The sequence below is a fragment of the Xiphophorus maculatus genome, chromosome 8 (genome assembly GCF_002775205.1).
Source record: "Xiphophorus maculatus strain JP 163 A chromosome 8, X_maculatus-5.0-male, whole genome shotgun sequence".
Classification (NCBI taxonomy): Eukaryota; Metazoa; Chordata; class Actinopteri; order Cyprinodontiformes; family Poeciliidae; genus Xiphophorus; species Xiphophorus maculatus.
The window spans coordinates 15,185,165-15,209,651 of NC_036450.1; the positions used below are offsets into that span (position 1 = coordinate 15,185,165).

At 39.2% G+C, this 24,487-nt stretch overlaps 1 protein-coding gene across 10 annotated transcripts; it reads left to right on the top strand.

The window, feature by feature from the left end:
- The first annotated feature begins 491 nt into the window (after nt 1-491).
- Nucleotides 492-15,939, top strand: pax8 (paired box 8). 10 transcript variants are annotated; one of them, XM_023337731.1, is made up of 12 exons: nt 492-630; nt 2,956-3,114; nt 6,635-6,800; nt 6,924-7,121; nt 7,259-7,335; nt 7,540-7,665; nt 8,371-8,555; nt 8,757-8,877; nt 9,080-9,337; nt 12,216-12,317; nt 13,362-13,451; nt 15,061-15,939. In XM_023337731.1, the coding sequence occupies exons 2-12, from the start codon at nt 3,093-3,095 to the stop codon at nt 15,132-15,134; spliced, it is 1,419 nt and encodes a 472-aa protein (XP_023193499.1). In that variant the 5' UTR covers nt 492-630; nt 2,956-3,092; the 3' UTR covers nt 15,135-15,939. The 10 variants fall into 10 exon arrangements, with proteins under 10 accessions (XP_023193499.1, XP_023193500.1, XP_023193501.1 ...); XM_023337732.1 differs by having other exon boundaries at nt 8,377-8,552; XM_023337733.1 differs by having other exon boundaries at nt 6,659-6,800.
- Nucleotides 15,940-24,487: the final 8,548 nt, after the last annotated feature.

Genomic DNA, 24,487 nt, shown 5'->3' on the forward strand with positions numbered 1-24,487 from the left:
ATTTAGAAAGAGCATTACTTCAGTTTAGACACAAAATGAACATTATTAAACAGAACAATGCGTCTTGGTTCCATTTATATAATCACATGGAGATTATGTATATATAGAGAGAAACTGGGATTATTGCTTCATCTAAAACCATTTAGATAAATCGTTTTCAGCCAAGTTTCAGGTGTTTCATTTAATCAAGACAGGAAGAAATGTCCTTAAACAGTCTAATCAAAGCGCGCCTGACACTGGATCTAAATGGAAACCTCAAGTGTTTCCGTACGCTCACTCAGTGGGTGTTATGCCACCAAAATACCAGATCAGTCATCCTCCTTTTTTCCCCCCTTTCGTTTTTTCTTCTTCTTTTTCTTGCACAAAGCCACGCCCCCCTCATCCTCTCTGTCCAATGGCATCAGCGCGCAGAGCTGCGCGCAGCCCGGTTGGATAAAACCTGGGTCAGTGTTGGCTGCACACACACAATCCAACAGCACAGTGTAGTCAGAGTCAGGACACACACCGCGCTTCACTGCAACAGACTCATCAGTTGGATAATAAAACTATATCCGCTGTGGATCTTCTTTTTATTATTATTATTATTTTTTTCAAGCCACAATTTTACCTGGAGCTCCGTCGTGGGAAAAGGTAAGCTCGGTTTTTCACGTCTCTCGCGGGATTTTGTCGCCTGCTTGCCTTTCTCAGTGTGATGGAAATTTGTTGAGCAGCAAAAGCGGAGCTTTAATTTGTTCTTGAAATTCTGCGAACTGCCGGGAGACGGAAGGAGCGCACTGTGGGGGTCTGAGTGGTCACCAGAAAAGTAGACAAACAAGGAAAAATAATGCAGCCTAATGAATATAAAGTGAGCAGCTGAGATGATCCAGAAGTTGTGGCTCAAACTGAATATATTAAAACAGAGATTAATTTACTTGAACTAGTCTGTTACACATTACTTCCTCTGTTGTTGTTGTTTTCAGGTGGTTTTGTCTGTTTGTTTTCTGCCTATATGGTTTTGGTGAACAAGAAATGATGTTTAGCCTGTAGCGTTTGTTGATGAGACAGTAATGTAAGCAGTTCTGCTGAAAATCATAAACCACGATCCGCATGCATAACACATTAGGTAACATAAGTGGAGGTAAAAATGGTGGAAGCGTTTCTGTTGTCTCCTTTTTTATTATTATTATTTTTAAATCCTAAACATTAAAATTTGAAATGAATCCCAGGAACACGACTTTAGTAACTCAAACCTACTTCCCGATATGTTGTGTATGTGGCAGCTAGAGTAATTGGTAATAGATATGCAATAAAGTGATGTCTTCTTCAAATTAAATAATTTATTTCATTGAAAAACTACACACAGCTTCAGATTTTTTTTGTTTAATTTTTATCCTCAATGACATGAAGTGTAACAGTTTTTAAGTTGCATATAACATACTAAAAAAGGCAATACAAAATAACAGAATTAATGACAAACATTGTATTAAATGTAATAGTTTATTCTTACAGTCCCAATTTTCAACCAAAGCACTTTACAATAAAGCAGACTCAATTCATATTTTTTGTATTAATATATGAACAAATAAGTCAGAGTCATTCATTTTACAGTAAAGTCTGTTGGGTTTAGATCTAAACGTTGTTACATGTAGTAACAAGTGTAGATGGAGTAAAATATTTCAATATAAATAAAATGACAAAGTTCAGTCTTTGTACAGGCTGAAATTTAAAGATGTTTTTGTTGATGGGGCTAAACTTAAGTAATCTGATGTATGACAAAGTGAAAGATTTTAAGCTAAAATCAGGCTGTCTGAGTAAGTTTTGTCACATCATTACTTTGGGATAATTATTTCAGGTCACATTCAACAGGACAATGCAGGAGGCGCTTTACTGGAAGTCAGTGTTTCACTCTAATCTTGAGTCTAATTATGCAGCTTGTCTTTAGGAATACAGATGATGTTTGATGCAGGGAAGCCAAGCCAGACTCATATTCTCTGAAAAGTCATATTTTCTGTCATTATTCATAAATTCAGAACTTTTTAAAGCAGAAAGCAGGGCGCTGAGCAGATGGAGCCTTCAAACAATGCTTTGACTCTTAGTGTCTGACAATTGATTTAACAGGTGCTCAGAAATTGTCTCGGCTCTTAACTCTCCTCTTCCTATTTGATGTTGGCCACTTTTAACTTTTAGAATATGAAGCTCCTTCAATTTCTCCATGGATATCATCACACACGCAAACCTGCCATTGTTTTTTTTATTTTTTTTATTTTTTTTATCTTTTCCGCTTCTTCCATGCATGCAGCAATTTATTTAGGACTTTAAAGCTCTAGAGCTTTGAATGATGTTCCTCACTTGTATGAGTCACTTAGGATGAAGGCATTTGCTAAATGACAAAATGTAAATGTAATGCAACTTGTTTTGTCACATTTGGAAACAAGCAGACTGCCACAGAAGAATTATGTTTCCTCAAAGTAAAAGCATTTGATCTTGGTTTGTAATGCTCAATGCAAGTTAACAGACCAGAAAGCAGTTTATTTCTACTTCTATGTGCCTTAGATATTGTTTCAGATTTGTGCATGTTGATCCCTAAATGTCGTTCACTAAAACCAACCACTCTACTTTTTTGCAGTCACACAAACACCATTTATTGAGTTCAAAATCCAAAACAAACAGATTTATTAGCCGTAGGCATTATTAGACCAATCCGTTCTGAAGAAAAAACCCTGAATTAGAGCAAATTTATTGTTTGCACTTCACACATGCCAATATAAATTGTTGTTTTTCACATTTGTCCAGAGGCCTCTGAGACTTTGTCAGCTCCTGTTTGTCTCATTAACATACATGGAGAAAAACAGACATGTATGCTTCCCCATCCAGGACCAGTTCAAGTTGGATGTCATAATGTGTGAAGAGACGAGCCGCGTTTAGGGAAGCTCATGACACAAACTGTCAGTTTCATGTTTTGCTGTCGTCCCGCAGTCTGACATCGGCGCTGGACTCTAAAACACACTCATGTCAGACGAGGCGGGAGGCTCACTGAAGGCACTTTAACCGGGACAGCGGTGGAGCAGGGCATCACGTTCAGCTGGTGGAGTAGGGAGTTAAAACTCAGGGTTATGTCCGGAGGCACTGGAAGAGGTAAGCAAGCTGCCTCTGCTAAGCTCTGATTGAAACACAAAGAAAGAAGATTTCTGTGCCTTCGAAAGCTGGGATCTGTCAACTTTTTAATAATCTGTTAAAGCTGTTTTTTTTTTTTTTTTTTTTTGGTATTCTAAAACAATTGAAACATTTATGGAAACAGAGAACTTGCAATTTCATTTCTGCCATGTTAGGCCGGCAGAATACAAACATTTAAGCAATATATTGTAGTACATTACACAGATGCACAAAAATACTTGTTATATTTTAAATAAAAAATTCATTTTTATGTGATTTTTACATTCTAAATGGATTTAAAGTTAGTAATGTGGCAGTATGACACAATTTACGTTGCTGAAAGCCTTTAGAGTGGTTGCACAGAAACAGACTACGCCCTTCAGACTTTTTGACACTCTTGGTAAGGATGTGTGAAAAGCTTTAAAATAAATATCTTGTTTTTTCTACTAGCATAATTTCACACACACTAAAAAGAAGAAATCCTTTAATCAGAATATATTTGTTCAGTGGGGATAGAACCAAAAATCATGTGTTGAGAAATTACAAAAATGCAATGAAAAAATAAGCTAATCGAAACTATTGTGTTTGATTTATTAATTGCTAATTTTATGAAATGAAGTATTTAGGATTTTTTTGTAAGTTATTAACATATTAGATTAACTTTTATTTATTTATTTATGATGGCTTTTTCTCCTGATATGACACTAGATCCAATTTCTCTCTTCGAAATGTGAAAGTCAGGAAAAGATAACATCAGAGTTTATTGTCACTCATGCTAAAACTAAGTATGTTTGTTTTTTCAGTACAGCAGCCAAAATTCACTTACATCAAAATGAAGAAGAATTCAATATTTAAATGTGAGTACATTTATTCAGGAGGCAAAAAATGAATAAATCCATGTTAAAAATTACTTTAAGACAAACAAATAAAAAAAAATTCTCCCTAACGATTTATGTCAAATAAATGGTACCTTAATCTTTTTGTAATATTTTTTTTTAACTCTAATTGTATTAATTGATCAGTGCCCATAACTTTATGTTTTTTCTGACGTGACATGAAGGCCAACATCTGCTATAGCCATTCTTCAAAATAGTAAAAACAAGAGAACATGCTATTCAAGTTATGGCTAGGAAAACAACCCTCAACCTAAGCTAACTCAAATCTACTGCCACAGCAAAAGATGTAAATGTTTAGAATAAGCTGGTTTTGTGACAAACGACGATGGACGAGGGCAAAAGTTTATTACTCCACTCTCCAGAGTGAGAGTTGGAGTAATAAATAAATGTGAAGATTGCCTGATAACTTATCTATCTATCTATCTATCTATCTATCTATCTATCTATCTATCTATCTATCTATCTATCTATCTATCTATCTATCTATCTATCTATCTATCTATCTATCTATCTATCTATCTATCTATCTATCTATCTATCTATCTATCTATCTATCTATCTATCTATCTATCTATCTATCTATCTATCTATCTATCTATCTATCTATCTATCTATCAGTTTAATAAATTCGTGCTGTGTTTGTCGGTGCGCGTGCGTTGCTTGTGCGCGTGCAGGACCCCCCGGCTGTGCTCCTCTTTAATATCCTGCAGGTTGATGAAGCTTGGCGGCAGGTTTTTTTTTTCTTCTTCTTCTTCTGCCACACTCGGCTGGCAGCGTTAATAGAGGCTGCCCTCCTTCGTCCGGCCGCCGTTTGATGTGGAAATGAAAGCTGGGGGACTCAGTGGGTTAAATTAAAAGCGCTGCTGTTGTTCTGGACGCTGAGCAGGGAGTCTTGGGAGCTGAGGTTTTCTTTCTTGTCGCAGCGCAGGAAAAGCGCACCGTGTCTGCTGCTGCTGCTGCTGCTGCTGCTTGTTGTCGTTTTGAAGGAACAGCTCCTGTCAGATCCGTGAATGAGAGCCTCTATTATGCATCTGTGTATTTAAAACACGGTGACAGCTATAATCTTAACCTCTTTTGAGAAAAAAAAAATGTCAGCCTTTCTCAGCCAGAGACATGATACGCAACAAGCCAAACTGAATTATTTTTATTTGTTTGGTTTTCCATTTTTTTGTGTGTGTGTTTGGTAATTGCTGTTTGAATGCTGAAACTTCTGTATAGTACTTCATGTTGCATTTGATTGCACAAAAAAGTGATCAATATAAAAGCTGATTGAACCAATTGTACATCATTTTTAAAAAATATGTGGAAGATTGACATAAAACACCGCCGTATGTCTGCGATACAGAGGCTACACTCACACACAGTTAAGTGGCACATAAATGAAGAATGGGTATTAAACCAGCAGGGATTATCCATAAGGGGATAAGCCTAAAAGAACAATTAAAAAATCATTACTCATAAAGAATAGACTTTGTTTTCAAAGGTCTATCCTAAAATTATATCTTATTTTCAATGAATGTTTAACTCAAGCTGAAATAGAATATTTATCTATTTAGTCTAGAAATTTGTTGATATTTCATTATAAAGAAAACAATATATTATTAAGCAAGTTGGGGTTTTTTTTCTCTATAGAATAGAATATATAGTCACAGCAGCCAATTAAATAACTATGCATCCTTGCCCAAAACTACAACATTATGTGGGAAGCTGAAATCAAACTCGCAACCTTGCAGCTGCATTAAAAAACAAAAGCATATAAATAGCATATAGCCACCCCAAAAAAAGAGAAAACAACTTGAAAGGGAGCAGATATACCATCTGTAGAAAAAAAAGAGACAAATAATATAGAAAACATATACAAAAAAGCTCAAATATATACATCTAAAGTTAGTTCAACAATGTAAATTTGTGTAGTCAGTCCAGTAATTTCACTGCTTGGGAAAGAAAGTTGAGTATCCATCTGCTGGTTCTGTTTTAGATGTTATGTTTAGTTCAAAACATAAATGTTGAGGGTGTGAAGAGTTTCTAACAATTTTCAGAGGCCTTCATCCCTGAAGCAGAACTGCACAGTTTCAGCAGCAGACATTTTTGTCTCACTAGGGTAGGGCACAGTTATTTCTAATAACTTAACCGTAATCGTCTTCTAAGGCCAAGCAGTTTCTTACATGAAAACAATTAATTGAAGCAGAAATATTGCAGTGACCTTAACTGCATTAGCCCTTTTCCCAGCAGAAAACTTTATCACAATGTTGGTGTTTCTGCTGCTTAAGAGAAAACATTTTTTCTTTTTTAATTCAAGTTTGTCAAATCAAAAGTTGTCGATGCCAACTTTTGCTTTTAGTTTTTATTTGTGTAAAATAATTAGCTTTTTTCTTTGCAAATTTGAAAAACTTAACAGTGAATTATGAAGACACTAACTGTGTGTTTTAGATCAGAGTTTTAATATGTCATGGAGCCAAACTGAGGTTATTTATTCACTAAATAGGACAGGGTCATGTGCTGCTTGAGATTAAATCAGCAGACAGAAGTGTTTGTGTTTGTGAAGTGGGTTGAGCTCTCTGAAGTTCCATGACATTTATGAGTGTTCATCCCCCCTCCTCCCCCAGGCCATGGGGGTCTTAACCAACTAGGTGGAATGTTTGTTAATGGCCGCCCGCTTCCGGAAGTTATCCGGCAACGCATCGTAGACATGGCCCACCAGGGGGTCCGACCCTGCGACATATCCCGGCAGCTCCGGGTCAGCCACGGCTGCGTCAGCAAGATCCTGGGACGGTGAGCACAGCGACGGATCACGCTACTCGACTTCCTTTTGCAGTGACCTTTGAACTGTTTACTTCTCAGAGTTGGTGATTTTTAACATTTTTTTTTTATTAACACAGTAACCCTATCTCACAGATATTATGAAACAGGCAGCATCAAACCGGGGGTAATCGGTGGCTCTAAACCCAAGGTGGCCACCCCGAAGGTTGTGGAGAAGATCGCAGAGTACAAGAGGCAAAATCCCACCATGTTTGCCTGGGAAATCAGAGATCGACTGCTGGCGGAAGGGGTGTGTGACAGCGACACGGTGCCCAGTGTGAGCTCCATTAACAGGTGAAAACCTCAATTAGGAAACATTTATGCCTTTATACCTTTCATCGGGTCTCAGCGACATATCATAACTGAGTTAGTGTAATCTTTCAAGCATTTTTAGAGGCTTAATAATACAGAGGGTCTTTGTTTGTTTGCAGAATAATTCGAACTAAAGTTCAACAACCTTTTAATCTCCCACTGGATGGAAAAGGTCTGAGTCCAGGACATACCTTAAGTAAGTCTCTAATATTTATAAAACACACACACAGTTAAGGTCATAAATGTACTGCATCATCCTTTGCTATTACATCACGCTGAATTATAAAGATTAAGAATTTGCTCATTGGGCCGTAGGATTAAGTTTATGACCTTGTGGGATTCGGATTACTGGAAAAACAATTGTGCTTCTCTGACTCAAACCTGTGGGTTTTCCTCTCAGTTCCAAGCTCCGCCGTCACCCCTCCAGAGTCGCCTCAGTCAGACTCTTTGGGCTCCACTTACTCCATCAACGGCTTGTTAGGAATCCCCCCACCAAATACAGACGGCAAGAGGAGCCATGATGACAGTAAGGACTGAATCTAATTATAACAAAGCTCAGAGTTGCAGAGAGGATGTGAAAAATGAACCTGTGATGGGTTTTCTTTTTAAAGTTCTGTAAAAAAAAAGATGGGATTTATCTCCAGATTCTCATACGGTCATATATGTCCACTGTTTGTACTTGAACTTCATTCAAAACATCATATAGTTTTCACCCTTTAACTTTATGTTAAGTTTTAAATATTGCTAAAACTAATAATTCATTTATGCTGCCATGTAGTGGGAGTCGGGAAGGGAAAGAAAGTTTTGAACAAATTAGGGGTTTGTAATTTTTGTAATGAATGAATGCCCTGAAAATCCATCAGAACCATCTGAAGTCAAGTTCATTGTAAGGTCTACAGACACTTTAAAGTATTTATCATATGCTTTCATACTACAAATGGATATAAAAATAAAGTTTGCCTAAGAGAAGTGGTTCCAAAATATAGCTCTGAGGGACCCCACAAGTTCAGTTAGTTTCTTATTAGGACCATTTTACCTATGCTTCTTCATATTAGAGATTCTCTCAATTAATTACAGGATCAAGTCAAAAACAAGCAAAAATGGATTCCTGTTATTATGTTTGCAAATAATTTCTTAACCTTTTATGTAGTGAATCCTCACACACAAAAAAACAAACACACAATGTTTGCTACATTTGAATTCCCTCCTCTCCTTCCTCCTCGCTGTGTTGATCCAGGTGACCAGGAGAGCTGTCGGCACAGTGTGGACTCCCAGGGCAGCGCAGGCGTCCCGAGAAAACAGATGAGAGTGGAGCACTTCTCCACAGCCGCACAACATCTGGACTGTGGGTTTGATCGTCACCACTACCCGTCGGATTCCTTCAGCTCCACCTCAAGCAGCAAGGCAGAGCAGGTAGCAGTGAAGAATAAGTCTAAAGTTATGTTTACTTCAGTCTGAAAACAATACAGAGACATTTCTGTGCGCTCTTTCTTATTATTTCAAATGCTATACTTGTTTATTTGTGAGGTGATGGAAATCTTGTCACTGAATTTTGCTTGTGCTCACTTTGAAGCAAAATTTAGGCCAATATATCTAATCCCTGTCTGTCATCTTTAGACTTTGTACCCGCTGTCGCTCATCAACGGCAGTCTGGACGAGGCCAAGACCAGCCTCTCATCAAGCAGCTCTGTCATTGGTCGAAATCTGTCAGCACACCCAAGCTACACTGTAGTAACCGGTAAGATACTTTAGGTAATGTCTTCTGACACACATCTGAAATGCAAACTGACTTCTTAGCATCTTTTAGGCTCAGACGTTTCACTCATCCTCACCTTTTCCACATGTCAGCCTACTTCATTTTAACCCCCTGCATTGTGTTTCTTACATTGAGCATTTGTTTCCATCTCTCTCACCCACTCACTGCGTGCTGGCGCTGAAAGAGCCCCTTCAGACTCTGCCGCTCTGTCTGAAGCAGGAAATGTCCCCAGAAGTGACCAGTACAAGCCCCTCACCAAATATGGTGGCATCCACCCTGGCGTACGTGGAGCTGCAGGCGCTGCAGAAACCTGTTTCTGTCAGCAGCAGCTGCAACGGCACCAGCAGCAGCAGCAGCTCCAACTCATATCCCAATGCCTTCAACTCATTTTCGCATCATGCACCGATGTACGGGCAGTTCAGCAGTCAGTCTATTATGTCAGGTAATTCACCCATTCATCTCATTTATGTTCACAATCATAATGTAAAATGTATGGGTGTTTCTGACCATTAGTGTGGGAAGTTTTGGGGGGGGATGCTGGTGCTGAGTCACCCCCATTATCAGCAGCTGAGACCACATGATGTTTTTAAAAACTTTCACAGTTCACTTGCTGAAAAGAACATCTTGAAACATTTTCCAGTTACAATAACGTCACATCAGTACATCAACAACAAACATTCTGAGCAACCAGAGAATGACTGAAAGTTTCTCCAAATTACTATTGTGTTGTCATGATCACTTTTTTACGCTTTTTGCCTCACTCATTAAGGGCATGAACGTCATTATTTTTTGGAACTTTGCTGGTTTATTTGTGCCAATTATTTTCCAGATGGGAAAGACTATCCAAAAGAAACTCGTTGATCCCACACAGGTTTATTCTGTTTTCACTTTGTTGTCACTGAAATGATTCAGATCATAAAACAAATTGTAACATAAGGCAAATAATTTGACATAATCCAATGGAGTTTTTAAATTATAACTCAATTTATTAAGGGAAAATTATCAATCCAAACCCACTTGAGCCTATATAAAATATATTTATTGTGACAACCAGGTATAGCAGGTTCTTATTTGCAGGGTTTGAGTTTTCTTGGATGAACGGCCTGTTTAGGGTCGTACCGCTTCATCTAAGTCAACTTTAAGTACGACTTTTATTCTGCAACACCAAAACCTTCCTTTATGGATTTGTTTTTTTGTTGTTGTTGTTTGTTTTGTCTTGCTTTTAACCATTCACAGCTGGACTTGTCGGTGTACTATGGGTCATTTTCACTGTTGCATAACCCAAGTGAGCTTCAACTTAAGATCATGAACTGACAGCCAAAACAAAAGGAATGATTTAATCGACTCTTGCAGGTCTTGAGGCAGTAAAGTATCCTCAGATCATCACACTACCATCCCAGTGTTTGACTGCGGGTTAGATGTTCTTTTCTAAAATGCTATGTTAGTTTTATGCCAGATACATTGGGATGCAAACATTTGAGGAAGTTCTACTTTTGTATTATCAGTCCACAAAACATCTTCCTCATAGTTTTAGGGATCATCAAGATGGTTTTTTGAAACAGGTCTCTGTGTTTTTCATAGTCAGCAAAGGTTTTGACCTTCAAACTCTCCTATGGAGGTAATTTTTACCCAGTATCTTTTTTCCTGTTGAAGCTTGAATACTGACAATGCAGTTTAGAGGGTGATATATAATTTGAGTAAATCCAAAATGCAGTTTTCAAAGTCTGATTCCATTCATTTTAATTAATATCACCCATTTACTTCTAACTGATTGAGATGTGGAATCAAGAATTTACTTAATTTGCAACATGTCTGATGACATGAAGAAGGAGACAATATCTTAAAAAGTAAAACCACATGGCCTAGTTTTAAGAAATTCAAAAATTCAATGTTGTCAATCAGTCTGGAAAGGGTTACAAACAAACATCTGTTTTATATTAAAGTAGTTTGATGATTATAAATAAAAGGTAAGACAAGAGAAATCCACAGGAGGGAGAATATTTTAGTTCACTGAAAGTATGAGCACAAATGTACAAAAAATGCCACTGAGATCTGATTAAATATCTTTAGCGAAGTTGCACACAGTTTTTGTAGCCATTAAAAGCCTTATGGCATATTTCTAAAAAATGATGAGTTTATATTCATTTACTGCTTAGTTTCCTGAAGGTCACTTGGCTTTAAAGCACAGGTCACAAATGTTCAATAGAGCTGAGGTCAGTGATTTAGGGAGGCAGCCCCAGAAGCCTAATATTAGCTTAATTTAAGCATGCTAAAAATAGTTTTTTTGTGTGTTTGGGATAATTTTTCTGCTTGAACATCTAATTTGTTTGAATTTTTATCCTTCAATACTGCAAAACAAACATTCTGTACTTTTTTAAGCAAGAGGGTCTGGGGGTCTTTCTGCAAAGCGTTTGCTTTTTCTCCCTGTACATGTGTAGTTTTGCTACAGTAAGCTTCCCTTACTGTGCAAAAACATGCATGTTGGGTTAATTACTCTCTCTAAGCTGCTCTTAAACTGAAAATGAGAGTGAATTTGTTCATACATTGAAGTTTTGTCTTGTATGTCTCTGTGTTGCCCCGTTTTAGGCTGTCAACCTTTAGACGTCGATTTTGCAATCATGTTTACTTTATCGCAAAGCACAACAGTGAAATGATTATCTTTTTTAATATAAATTTAATCTTGCTTCCAAATCTTTATTATATAATTTATTTTAAGGGGAATTTGGTGGTAGTTTACATTCTTCATTCCAGCACTTTGTGAAATGGACAAGCACCAAATTATCCAAACAACGTGATGGTATGTCTTGTCATTTTGTCTTAGGAGGTCACCATTTATCTCATGTTACAATGAACATTTCCCTCGTCTACGATAGCAGCTGCAAATTGATGCCGATTTGGATCTTGTTTCTTGATTGGTGCCCTCTATGTTCATGAAACCCATTTCATTGTTTACAGGAACAATCAGATTCCACTTTCCATTCAAAATAATGTATCAGATCTTGGTCTTGCCAAGTTAGAATACTCAATATTATCAAACTAACTTTTTTTTTATTTTTTATTCAGGCTTTATCTCGCATTAGCATTCCACCAAGGGAAAAAAACATCTCAAATAAATTAATAAAATACTAACAATTATGACCAACATGTCCAGGTGTTACAACAGGAGGTTTTGAACTTGCACAAAGTTGTTTTTGAAAGCAAATTGAATAAAAGTATTAATTTAGTGAATACAGTGTTAATGTTTAGGGAACTTACTCTCCAGATTGGCTGATTCTCCACAATAAGACATAACCGAGTTTGTTTTATTTTTGTCGTTTCAGGGCGTGACATGGTGAGCTCCACCCTGCCAGGTTACCCACCTCACATCCCCTCCCCGGCCCAGACAGGATACTCCTCCTCTGCTATCACAGGAATGGTCGCAGGTAAGCTCCACAACTCACAGAGGGGCATTTAAAGTAAAAAGAAGTAAACAACAAATGAGTCACACAGGTAGAAGAAATGCAGGAAGAGAAAAAAAAAAACGTCGGATGGAGGTTTGTAGATTAACTGGGAGGGAGGCTGAGTTAATCAGTAGCCTTTGCCAGGGTGGTGATCTGTGTACAAGTGCACGCGGGTGCACACAGGCCCGGGGGGTACAGAGAACAGGCTGGGGGGTTCCGCCCTGCTGCTCACACCCCCCATCCAGACACTTCTGACCACATATCGCCATGGGAACCAGGGGGCCCAGCAGGGAGATGCAAGCAAGGGTGGGCGGGAAGGGATGTGAAGTCTGGATCCAAACCGAAGAGTAGGAGGTCTTTGTTGCGTGTGTGTGTGCGTGTGTGTGTGTGATGTGCCTTTATATTTGAAGTCTGCCCTCCGAAGCGCGAAATGAGAGGGTCTGATTTATTATTTTTCTGGTGGGCTCACAGTGAGGAAGCGTTGATACACAATTACCGAGTGAAGGAGGAGGGGGTGTGTGGAGGGGTGAGGCAGGAGGAAGAGGAGAAGGAGGAGGTGGGGGTGGGGGGCTCAGGGCTTCATTCCAACCAACATAATTACCAATTAGATATTGGAATGTTATAAAAAAAAAGGAGAGAGAGGGAGAGAGGAAGAATGAGTGTTAGTGAAGCTAAAGCAGGAAGTGCAGGACGAACAAAAGAGGAGGACGTTTCAGAGGGCAGCAACTGAACGATGCGAGTGGCTGAGCGCTGCAGAAAAAACGGCCGCGGAGGCTGGGTGTGTGCACGCACCGCTGGGCTGAGGGATTTCACCCTCAGCCATCCACCTGCACCGCAGATTAATGGTTTACATGCTGCACTAACTGCTGGTGAATTATGAGCTAAGCTCCAGCAGTTGCTGGCACGCAGACAAACAGCCCGACTCTGCAAAGCATGTCCCCTCCTCGCCCTTTAATAACAAATGTCTTCATGAATTTTATCTGCGAGATGTGTCTCCTGACATCATTTTTTTCAATTATTTTCCAGCAGGTGCAGACTACTCGGGTCAGTCCTACGGCCATTCGCCCTACACCTCCTACAGTGAAGCCTGGAGGTTCACCAACTCCAGCATATTGGGTAAGCAGAAGAAGACTCTGACAGCGTTGTGCAATATTTCTTGTTATGCATTGTTGGTTAGCAAGTTGAAAATGACCTCTACTATGAAAGACAAAATGCACAGGGGTTTGATTTTTTTCCCCCCTGCTCAAGCAAAGAAAGCCATGATTTTCCTTACATTTAAAGAGGACCACCTCTTCTGACCTTGTGATGCAAAAACATTGAAGCATGATTTGAATTTGAATGAGCAACTTCCAGAAAATTGAGCCCACGATGCTTTGGTCACATGTTCCATCGGGCCCTTTTGGTCCTTGTGGAAAAAATGCATCAGGATATTAATTGTTTGAGGTGTTTTAACAAGGTGACTATATTTTTTTTAATTTGAAGTCTTCAACCTTTATTTTTCCAATAATATCACATCAACGCTGCCAGACGGTTTTAATGTTTTGGCAAAAATAAATAAATTAAGCAAATCTGAATAGGTTAAAGTAAACACAAAAAGAAACAAAATTTGCAAAACGCCACATTGGTTTAATGTAATGTATTGCAAATATGTCATCTATCGATAGTGCCTCTCAAAGCTTACATCCAAACTTCGGCATGGAGCAAACATACATAAACACTCAACATATTTTATTGGGATTGCATGTTGTTTATTTTGTGTTTATCTGTGAAGTGGAAGAAAAGTTACATATTGTTTACAAAAATGCTGCAAGTTGATTGCCGTTGTATTTAGCACATTTTCTCCTCCAATTAATAAAATCCAGTACAACCTTCAGAAGTCACTTAATTAGACTCTGGAAACGATTTAAGAGAAGCAGCCAGTAGGTCCATGATAACTCTGGAGGAGCTGTGGAGAACCACGGCTCAGGAGGAACAGGAAGCCATGTTTAAATTACCCACTGGGAACAGCAGACAGAGAAAAACTCTACTCTTGTGACACAAGATAAAAACATAGCTTTTGATCGGCAAGAAAAACATTGTCTATGGGAAGAAATTGATGCCCTGAACACATGATTCTCGTGGAGAAACATGAAAGTAGTAGTATCACGCTGTGGGGATGGAAGAAAACGCATTAGAGTCTGCAAAAGACTTAAAGGCTGAAGTAAAGGTTCACCTTCCAGCAGTACAACAGACCTAAGCGTACCAACAAGGCAGAAAAGGAATTAAATGCTTTGTATCAAAGTACATTCAAGTCTTAGAATGGCCTAGTCAACATGTAGACCTTATTCTAACTAAGAAGCTGTGGCAAAACTTGAAAATAAATGTGCACAAATGTCAATCTCTGTTTTTTATATCCATGTATTATTTCTTTCCACTTCACACTTATACTGAGAGAAATTAAATCTGAAAGAAATATGAGGGATGTGAAGTTTTTTATGCCTACCTTACCTTAGAGATATTAAAGTAAATGAACAATAAAATGGGAAAATGAGTTGTTATTAAACACAATGAACTGTTCCTCTGCTGCAGGAGTCTGGTTATGAAGAAAAAAAAATTCAGCATCACAAGTTGAATACTTGAAATGTACGAGATGGAGCTCACATTCAAACCACAGACACTATAACCAGTCTCCACAATGTTTCCACAGCCGTGAACAAACTCCAACTCTCTGTGTCTCCCTCCACAGGCTCCCCCTACTACTACAGCTCGGCCTCCCGCACAGGTCCCCCCTCTGCAGCCGCCGCCTATGACCACCTCTAGTCCCACGCAGCTGCAAGCCAAGACTCTTTGAAATCAGACTGAGAAACGTAGCTAAAGTGGACAGATGTGATCCCGGACCATGAGAGGCAAATCTGGAAACTCTGCTGGAGGAATAATTGTTTCTCGTACCCTTTTTATGGTCTACAACCTCTAATTTTATTTATTCGTCATGACTGATGCCACCATGCAGGGTGACTGATTCATGTTTACACACCCTTTCTGGGAATGTTTTCAGCTCGACTGTGCATTCATTTCAGTTGAAATCTCTTTAAAGCTGTTTTTTGGCCAAAGACTTTTTCTTTTCTGGCACATGTACAACTTGATTCAGCAGTGCAAGTTTATTGCTCGGTGATATGCAACCTCCGCGAACTAAACTATGCCTGATTTGTTTACATTGTGGATGTGTTCTTCCTCTTTTTTTTAACTGGTAAAGTTAAATCCAGTGTCCTGCTTGTGGATTCTCTGTATAGACAAACACTCTGAATCAGAATTAGAGCAAAAATATCGACTTTAAAAACATAATGTCCGTCATAGAAAATTCAAGGATCTCTCCAGCGATGTGTACATAGTGTAAATGATGAATTACCTATGGGGAGGTGATTTTGCTCTGCGAATAAATAATGATCTGGGAGGGATGTAAACAATAAGGCTGGAAACACATTTGTTTTTGCTTCAACTGGTTTCAAGTTTGTTGTCATGCTGATGTTCTGATGTTTGGTAAAAATGGTGACTATTTTTTCTTATACTGTTATTAATATTATTGCAGATGTAAATATTGAATTTTTAAAGAAATATTTTAATTAAAAGCATGACAAACTGCAATTCTCACGTCTCCATCATCATTATCATAATTATTTTAATTTCTTTTCCCCGTTTTTTTTTTGTTTTGTTTTGTTGTTTTTTTTTCAGTTTTTCCTCTTTTAATAGGACGAGATCAATGATCCTGCAAACGCGCATCTGTCTAATTTATTTTTTCTTTCCTTTTCTTTTTTTTATTTTTATTTTCTGCATCATGTAGTTTTATTTGCAATCATTCCGTCCCTGTTTGCGGCCTCATTATCTCAGTGCGTTAACGAGGCCACGGTTCGGCGGCGCCGCGGCCCACCTGGTGCCACCGGGAGGACGCAGGAGGCGCACGGAGGACTCCAACTTCAGCGACCCCCACGGACAGCATGAGTTCAACACTTAATGCTTCTCTTTTTGTTTACTAATTCAAAGTTGGAACTAAGGTGCATTTTAAAACTTTTGACTAGTCTGTTATTGATGAAAAACACAGGTTTTTGGGCAGCAAATTAACATAAAATAGCCTATGGGTATAATATGTTAGACCACATGCCGATGTCTGCAAGTGAAGTTGGTGTTTGCTGATTTTTGAGGAATGGCATATTTAAAATGTGTCACGCACACTGTAAAAACAAGTGTTAATGGGCAATAGATTTTAACAATAAAAATGCCTAATTTATTTAGTAGAATATTAATTTATAAATGTAATATTCAGCATTCAAGTTAAGTTATAAAAAATATTGATAGAAAACATTAACTACCTTAATGGTAGTTTTGATCACAGCATGCTTGCTCATTCATTGTAGCCTGATGTGTTAATATTGGTTGTGTTAATGACAGAATATATCAGCTTATAAGATAAGAACTTTCATAGTAAAAGATCAATACAAACTCTTTCTCCCAATTTGCAAAAACAAATTGACATTATTCTGTTCTCCTTCCTGGAGTTTAGAAGTTATCACAACTTGTTCCTGACACATTCTGAGGAGAACAGTTTCTGTTTTGATGTCTAAGAAACTTTAAGTGGGCGTTCTGCAGTGGGAGAGACTTGTGAAAAGCAAACTTTCTTGAATTCTTGAAGCATGAAATGTACCGAGTTGAAAGAACTTTGTCTCGCCGCCTCAAGCAAAAGGACAAGTTCATATTCTTGCGACGCTTAGAAGTTTCTGTCTTGCAGCAAGAATGTTAGTTTCAATACCACTTTTACTAGCCTAGCATTAAGCTACGTCAAACCTGCTAGCAACCTAAGTAACCACGAGGCAGTCATTGGAAACCGTGGGGTTTCCAGGGAAATGGCTGATAGAATACGGTTAAAAGTTTGTATCCAATTGTAATAAGTTGAGAAAGAACACTAATGCTAAAGCTAAATTTGCGAACACAAGCTAAACTTGATAACTTGGTAACCAGAATCAATAATTGATGAAGAGCAGTACATCTTAGCTGTAGCTAAAAAATTTTTTTATTGCTGTTTCAGTGACATTTTATGACTTAATTGTAAACCAACTCAATTGGTTTCTTTTTAGCATCAGAGGATAAATCTAAAAAGCAATATTAGTAAGAACTTAACCAATTACGTCAATTGCTGTTTATAGTTGCCAACCACCTAAAACGTTGTAATTGTTGGCTGCACATTAGCACAGCTGGCAGCACTGTAGCCTTACAGCAACAAGGTCTTGGGTTTGAATCCTGGCCTGGGCTCTTTCAGCATGCGGTCTGCAGGTTCTCCACGTTGGGTTCTCTCTGGGTACTTCAGTTTCCTCCCACAGTCCAAAAGTATGATTGTTACTTTGACTGCATATTGTAACTTGCTGTCAGGTGGGGGCGAAAGGATGAGTGAGTGCAGAAAATGGATGGGTGGGCAGGTTGATGCCTCTTAGTTGTTAAACTTGCATATTTTCTACTTCACTAAAGAAAATTAATGCAAATTCTTACACAAATTTTATGAGTTAAATTCTAATCAGGGCAATTACCGTATTTTCCGGGCTATAAGCCGCTACTTTTTTCCTACGCTTTGAACCATGCGGCTTATACCCTGGTGCGGCTTTTCTGTGGATTTTTCTTCAACCGCCAGGGGGCTCTTTAGCAGGAAGTGAATCATTGGAAGTCAAAATTGGAAATCAAAGAAGAAAGTGCTGATTTTCATTTAGAACAAGCCCATGCTAGCAGCAGGCATGACCGAGAAATTTTTTCAAACTCATATGATGCAGCTTTTAAGTTGAGGGCCATCGATCTGGCAGTACAGGAGGGAAATAGAGCCGCTGTACGTAAACTCGGCATGAACGAAATCATGGTTTGGCTTTGGAGATGGAGGGCTGCGTCCTTAATAAATCCAGCAGATTTATCCTTATGGAAAACCGAGCACAGCGGAAACACCTGCGGCTTATAGCCCGGTGCGGCTTATATATGTACGTTTCCATTTATTTTTCAAAAAATCTGTAGGTGTGGCTTATAGCATGGTGCGTTCTATAGTCTGGAAAATACGGTACTAATCAAAACTATCTGCTGAGCTAATAATATTTCTTCAGGACTATATTTAGTCTCATGTTAATAAAAAAAAAGTCCAATAATCTAACTGAACGAAATTTAAATTCAAGTCAGTTTGTCATAAAAAGGCAACCAGATTCCTCAGGGGTCTATAGGGTATAAGTGTGAAAATTCATTACACAGTTAAAAGAAAAAAAAACTCATTGTGATTTATGCTTGGGATTTATTCATCAGGATTTATGAAACAAATGTTTTGACCTTAAATTGTTTAAAATGTATAGGAGTTTAGTTTCGTTTTCTGATGAAACAGGATCTTTCTTAATTTTTCTTTCTTCTCCATGATGTCAAATATGCTGATGGAGATCAGATCGATAGTATTTCTGTAAATTTTCTTGATTCATATGCCTTCTTCTGCAATCAGCATACACTTCAAACATGAGCTGCTCTTCAACCCATTGTTTCCCATGAGTCCAGTCACACTCGTTCCATTCAAGAAGCTTCTCAAGCATGAAATAAAACACACATCCAAGTATTCCCATGTAGGTACCAAAGCAGTTTTCAAGTGTGCGCATTTTCCTTAGATAGTCAAATACATGTTTGCAAACATTAAACATTAACGGCCTTTCAGACCAAAAGAGTTAAAAAGGAAACATCACACTGCTGCTCACATACATGAGTCATGGCAGAAATTGCTGCTCTGTGTCCCTCTCTGGGCCTATTAGTGAGGAGGTTTCGGGCCACAGTGCTTCTGGTAATGAGCCCACCAGCACAATACAGGCAGCGGGCCGGAACAGCTGAGGGCAGACAGCACTGGCAGGACGGGGCGACTGGGACTTCCTACATTTAGCACAGAGCTACACTGACACTACGTTCACATGTGAGGTGCAGAGACAGAGAGTCTGTCTCATGTATGGGTTCGTTTGTGTGATACAACAGCGCCTGTGGCCCATTTTTAGAAACGAGCCACAAAAACGGTACCACCGGGGCCTCCCTGGAGAAATAAGTGCCAGAAAGGCAACAGCGGAGTGTGGGGCAATCAGTGGGATGATGGGCTTGGGTTGTCCTGCACCAGTCATCCAGAAAGTTCTCCACTTTATGTGCCGGTCCAAGATGCAGGCCAAGCAATTCGGCCCAGTGAAAAAGCATAATGTTCTCTGGGAATGCAGTAACAACCTGCCCAGTTTATTTCCCCCTTTGTTTTGGCTCTTGGAGAGACACAGATTGTGTTTACCGGCAATTTTAGGTGAAATATGCCTGATGGGTTTACGGCGTGTGTTCCCCCCCCTTATTAGAAATCAATGGTTTTTCATTTCTATCACAAGCAAAGACAGAGACATTCACTAGCTACTGAGCTCTTTGGCAATTTTGAAAACCCACCAAATGGACAAAGTTACTTTTCATCTCAACTACCCTACATGGCAAAAGTTTTAATACCTTCAAACCTTTGTACATTTTGTCACCAAACATCGTCACATTTTAGTGCATTTTATTGGGTTTTCATCTTCATGATTGAGACAAAGCAGTGCACAATCATGAAGATGAAAGAAAAGAATGAATATTGAATATTTTTACAAGTAAAAATCTGAGAGCAGTGAAAATGTATTTAATTTATTAATTTGTAGAATCATTTTTATTGCAGCTAAGTCACCCTAAGTAAGTGACTTAGGGTGTGTATCTCCCTGCTTTGTTCATGTAAAAACAAAATGTTACACCCATTATTATTGGACGGAGACTTTTCCCTGCTGAAGTATAGCATTCAGACAGAATGGTGCTTTGTTTATTGCATGTAAGCCTAAAAGTAACATTTTTGGTAATACACTGCCTGGCCAAAAAAAAAAGTCGCCACCAAAAAATGGTCACACTCTCTAATATTTTGTTGGACCACCTTTAGCTTTGATTACAGCCCGCATTCGCTGTGGCATTGTTTCAATAAGCTTCTGCAGTGTCACAAGATTTATTTCCATCTAGTGTTGCATTAATCTTTCACCAAGATCTTGTATTGATGATGGGAGAGTCTGACCACCGCGCAAAGCCTTCTCCAGCACATCCCAAAGATTCTCAATGGGGTTAAGGTCTGGACTCTGTGGTGGCCAATCCATGTGTGAAAAAGATGTCTCATGCTCCCTGAACCACTCTTTCACAATGCGAGCCCGATGAATCCTGGCATTGTCATCTTGGAATATGCCCGTTCCATTTGGGAAGACAAAATCCATTGATGGAATAACCTGGTCATTCAGTATATTCAGGTAGTCAGATGACCTCATTCTTTGGGCACACAATGTTGCTGAACCTAGACCTGACCAACTGCAGCAACCCCAGATCATAGCACTGCCCCCACAGGCTTGTACAGTAGGCACTAGGCATGATGGGTGCATCACTTCACCTGCCTCTCTTCTTACCCTGATGCACCCATCACTCTGGAACAGGGTAAATCTGGACTCATCAGACCACATGACCCTCTTCCATTCCTCCAGAGTCCAATCTTTATGCTCCCTAGCAAACTGAAGCCTTTTTTCTGGTTAGCCTTACTGATTAGAGGTTTTCTTACGGCTACACAGCTGTTCAATCCCAACCCCTTGAGTTCCCTTCGCATTGCGCGTGTGGAAATGCTTTTGCGTTCACAATTAAACATACTCCTGAGTTCTGCTGTTGTTTTTCTTCGGTTTGATTTGACCAAACGTTTAAGTAATCGCCGATCACGATCATTCAGGATTTTTTTCCGACCACATTTCTTCCTGGAAGATGATGGTTCCCCACCATCCTTCCAGTTTTTAATGATGCGTTGGACAGTTCTTAACCCAATTCTAGTAGTTTCTGCAATCTCCTTAGATGTTTTCTCTGCTTGATGCATGCCAATGATTTGACCCTTCTTAAACAGACTAACGTCTTTTCCACGACCACAGGATGTGTCTTTTGCCATGGTTGTTTAAGAAATGAGGAACTACTCATTGCATCAGCTGGGGTTAAATAACTTGTTGCCAGCTGAAAGATAATCACCTATGCAGTACTTATCCAATAGGAGGCTTGTACCTATTTGCTAAGTTAAATCCAGGTGGCGACTTTTTTTTTTGGCCAGGCAGTGTATTTTTAGTCCTAGTTTGCCAGAAGCCTCCACAACATGTTTTTTTGTTGTTTTTTATTTTTATTTTTAGGTTTTAACAGTTTTAAAAGTAGTCCAAGTTAACTTTTGCATTACTGCAGAGAAAAAACAAGAAAGAACATTGAAATCTACTCTTTTCTCTATTTGCAACATGTCCAACATCCTATCACACAGCCACCTGTCAGCATGTGCTGGACCTCCTTTAGGACAGATAAAGGACGTTTACTTTACTTTAGAGACATTACCATTAGAAAAATATCATGTTGAGCTTTTCTTCAGTTTCCTTCGTCTAAATTTGCCCCACTTTGGCGTTGTTTTCTAGAAAAAACCAAATCAGAGAGCATGAGCTTGAAGCACCACCGCCATGAGCCGACTGCTCCTCTCTCAAATTTCAAGACGCTATCTGATCCGGCTGAAACAAACGTGGCAGTCAAACGGAGCGCAGTGGTCAAACAGAGGGTGTTCCTGTGCACAGGCAGGTGCTCTGTGCCTATTAAACAACGCTCAGAGCCTAAAGGCAGGAAGCTACTGTTGACTGGAAGACATCAAGAAAAACGCACCTTTCAAAGCACACACACGCACACATTGAGGTGGATAAACTCTTCCAGGTATCAGGTACCGCCCCGAGGGATAGAGTTGACCTGTGAAGACCTGAGGAGGCAAACACACCCTTCATTGAGACATACATATTGATTTTACAGACTGATCTGTGAATAATACTGCAGATTATACATTAATCAAGTGACGCAAGAACATATGAACATATCGCTGTGTATGAATGAAGCCTGGTGGTTAAAGAAAGGTAATGTATGAGTGAAAAGATGACACAAGATAAGATGGAGGAGATTGGACTTCAAGCATTCACTTTGCTCCAACAGTTGCTTTAACTCATGAAGCTCTGACCCGAAGGCCCCGCCGCTGCGTGTTTACCCTGCATCTACAAAAGATGCTGGGTCCACATCTGAAGACTGCAGTCTGAGCTGTGAGTGTGTTTATGTGTGTGAGTGTGTGCTGGGAGAAAAAAAAAGGGCAAAAAGAGGTCATGCATTGAAATGCCCTCGAGCAAAGCCTTAACTCCTCTTTAGATGCTCGATCCTTTGCCAAAACGCAAACATTTATAGACTTTTTTTCTAACAGGATCTGAGAGGAAGAAAATTTAAAATGATCCTAATTGAAGCTTCAGAAATGTTTCTCAATCGAAGTACGAATCAGTTCTCTCATTCTGATTTACATTTTTTGAAAAAAGTCCACAGGTAGTCCAGTAGAGTTTCCCCGTTTTCTCAGATTACAACACACAAAGGAGTCAAAGAGGAAGGTACAATGATACATGGTATTCAAACGTTTTTACAAATAAAAATGTGAAAAGTCCGCACATGTATTCAGCTCATTACTACAAGTCTTTCATAGTGTCTCTATCTTATTTGCCCATTTTTCTTTGCGAAATAGCTCACCCTTCAATATTCTCATTTAGATTTGGGACTGAACTTTTACTGTGCCTTTTAAACAATGTCTTAACAGGCTTACTCTGTTATTACTACTGTACTATAGCATACTCTGCATATAGGCATTGGAGTAAAATGGGGCAAATGCATGTCTCTGTTTTCATTTATAAAATAAATAAAATAAGCAAAATAAAAATACATGTTGGCCTGTCACAAAAAATACCAGTACAGTACATTGAGGTTTGTGGGGAACGAATACCTTCCTTTTCGTTAAGTGGATATCAGATGAGAGCTGGAGTGAATAAGTGCAGCGTCAATGCCATCTTGAATAGACGAGGCGAGTCTGAGTGAAAAAAACAAACCACTTGAAAGAACCAAAGAGAGATTTTAAGGAGCCTCGACAGTGAAGAACACTTCACAGGAGCAGGAGTCAAGAGCAAGGAGAGAAAGACGATAAACAAGAAAAACCAAAGAGGAGATCATTTTTGTCCTCAGTGGCATGAAATCAAGTCTTCACTCACACAAAAGATGGAAAGTAACAAATGGAGCATTTTTTTTTTTTGGGTCGCATTTTCTAGTGTTTTTGGCAACAAGGGAACAATTTTCAAAGCCACATTAAGGCATAGCGATGCCTAAAGTGAACAGCTGCATAGGGGGAAAATAAAAGAGAGGAACAAAAGAGAAACTGTGTTTTGAAACAAGCCACTAATGATCCCAACTTGAGCTCTTGGCTTTTTAATTGCCCACCCAGGCCTGACTGAGTCGCCCAGAGCTTGAGAATGGAGCAGCGCACACAGAACAAAAGCAGCCCGGTTCCAGGGACGAGTCGCCCTCTGAACCCGGCAGCTAACGCAGCCCCTGCTGCTGAGGCCCGGCGTTATTGTTGCTGCAGATCAGGAGAGTGATGGCTCTTCAAAGGAACAAGGCCACCAGCACCACTGCTGAAGTCATGCTCTGCAGGCCAAGTGAGAAGAGCTTTAGGACCAAATTGGCACATTCAGCATTAACTGTGGCACAGACAATTAATAAACTCTCCTATTTGAAATCAGAGAAACAATTCATGTGGCCTACATTTTCACATTTTTTCTGCCATTTTCCTTTTTGTTCTTCACATTCCTGTCTTGATCGCACATGGCATAGAGTGAAAACAAATAACTTTATTTCCTTACAAATATGTCATGTTTTATCATTTATAAACCTTCTTCATTCTGCAACAGGATGCCTTTCTCCAGCCATGTTGTTAATGTACAGGTGGCCCCGGGGCCACTGTCACTCCTGTGGCCAATCAGTCATTCTCATCAGCAGAATCTGACTTTTCTTAATGAGCTGTTGTTATTGTTATGGACCGAGTGTTCCTCATGACGTTTACCCACCAACAGAAAAAAATAAATAAATAAAAATCACAAAATAGATGCGAAAAGTTTTGTCAGTTTTTGACACTAAAACCTCACGTTGTGACCGTTTAGTATTGTTCCTGCTCTTTGCTGCAGCCCATTCACATCCCGTTTCTGTATTTACTAGCAGTGTGTATGGGTGTGTTTGCG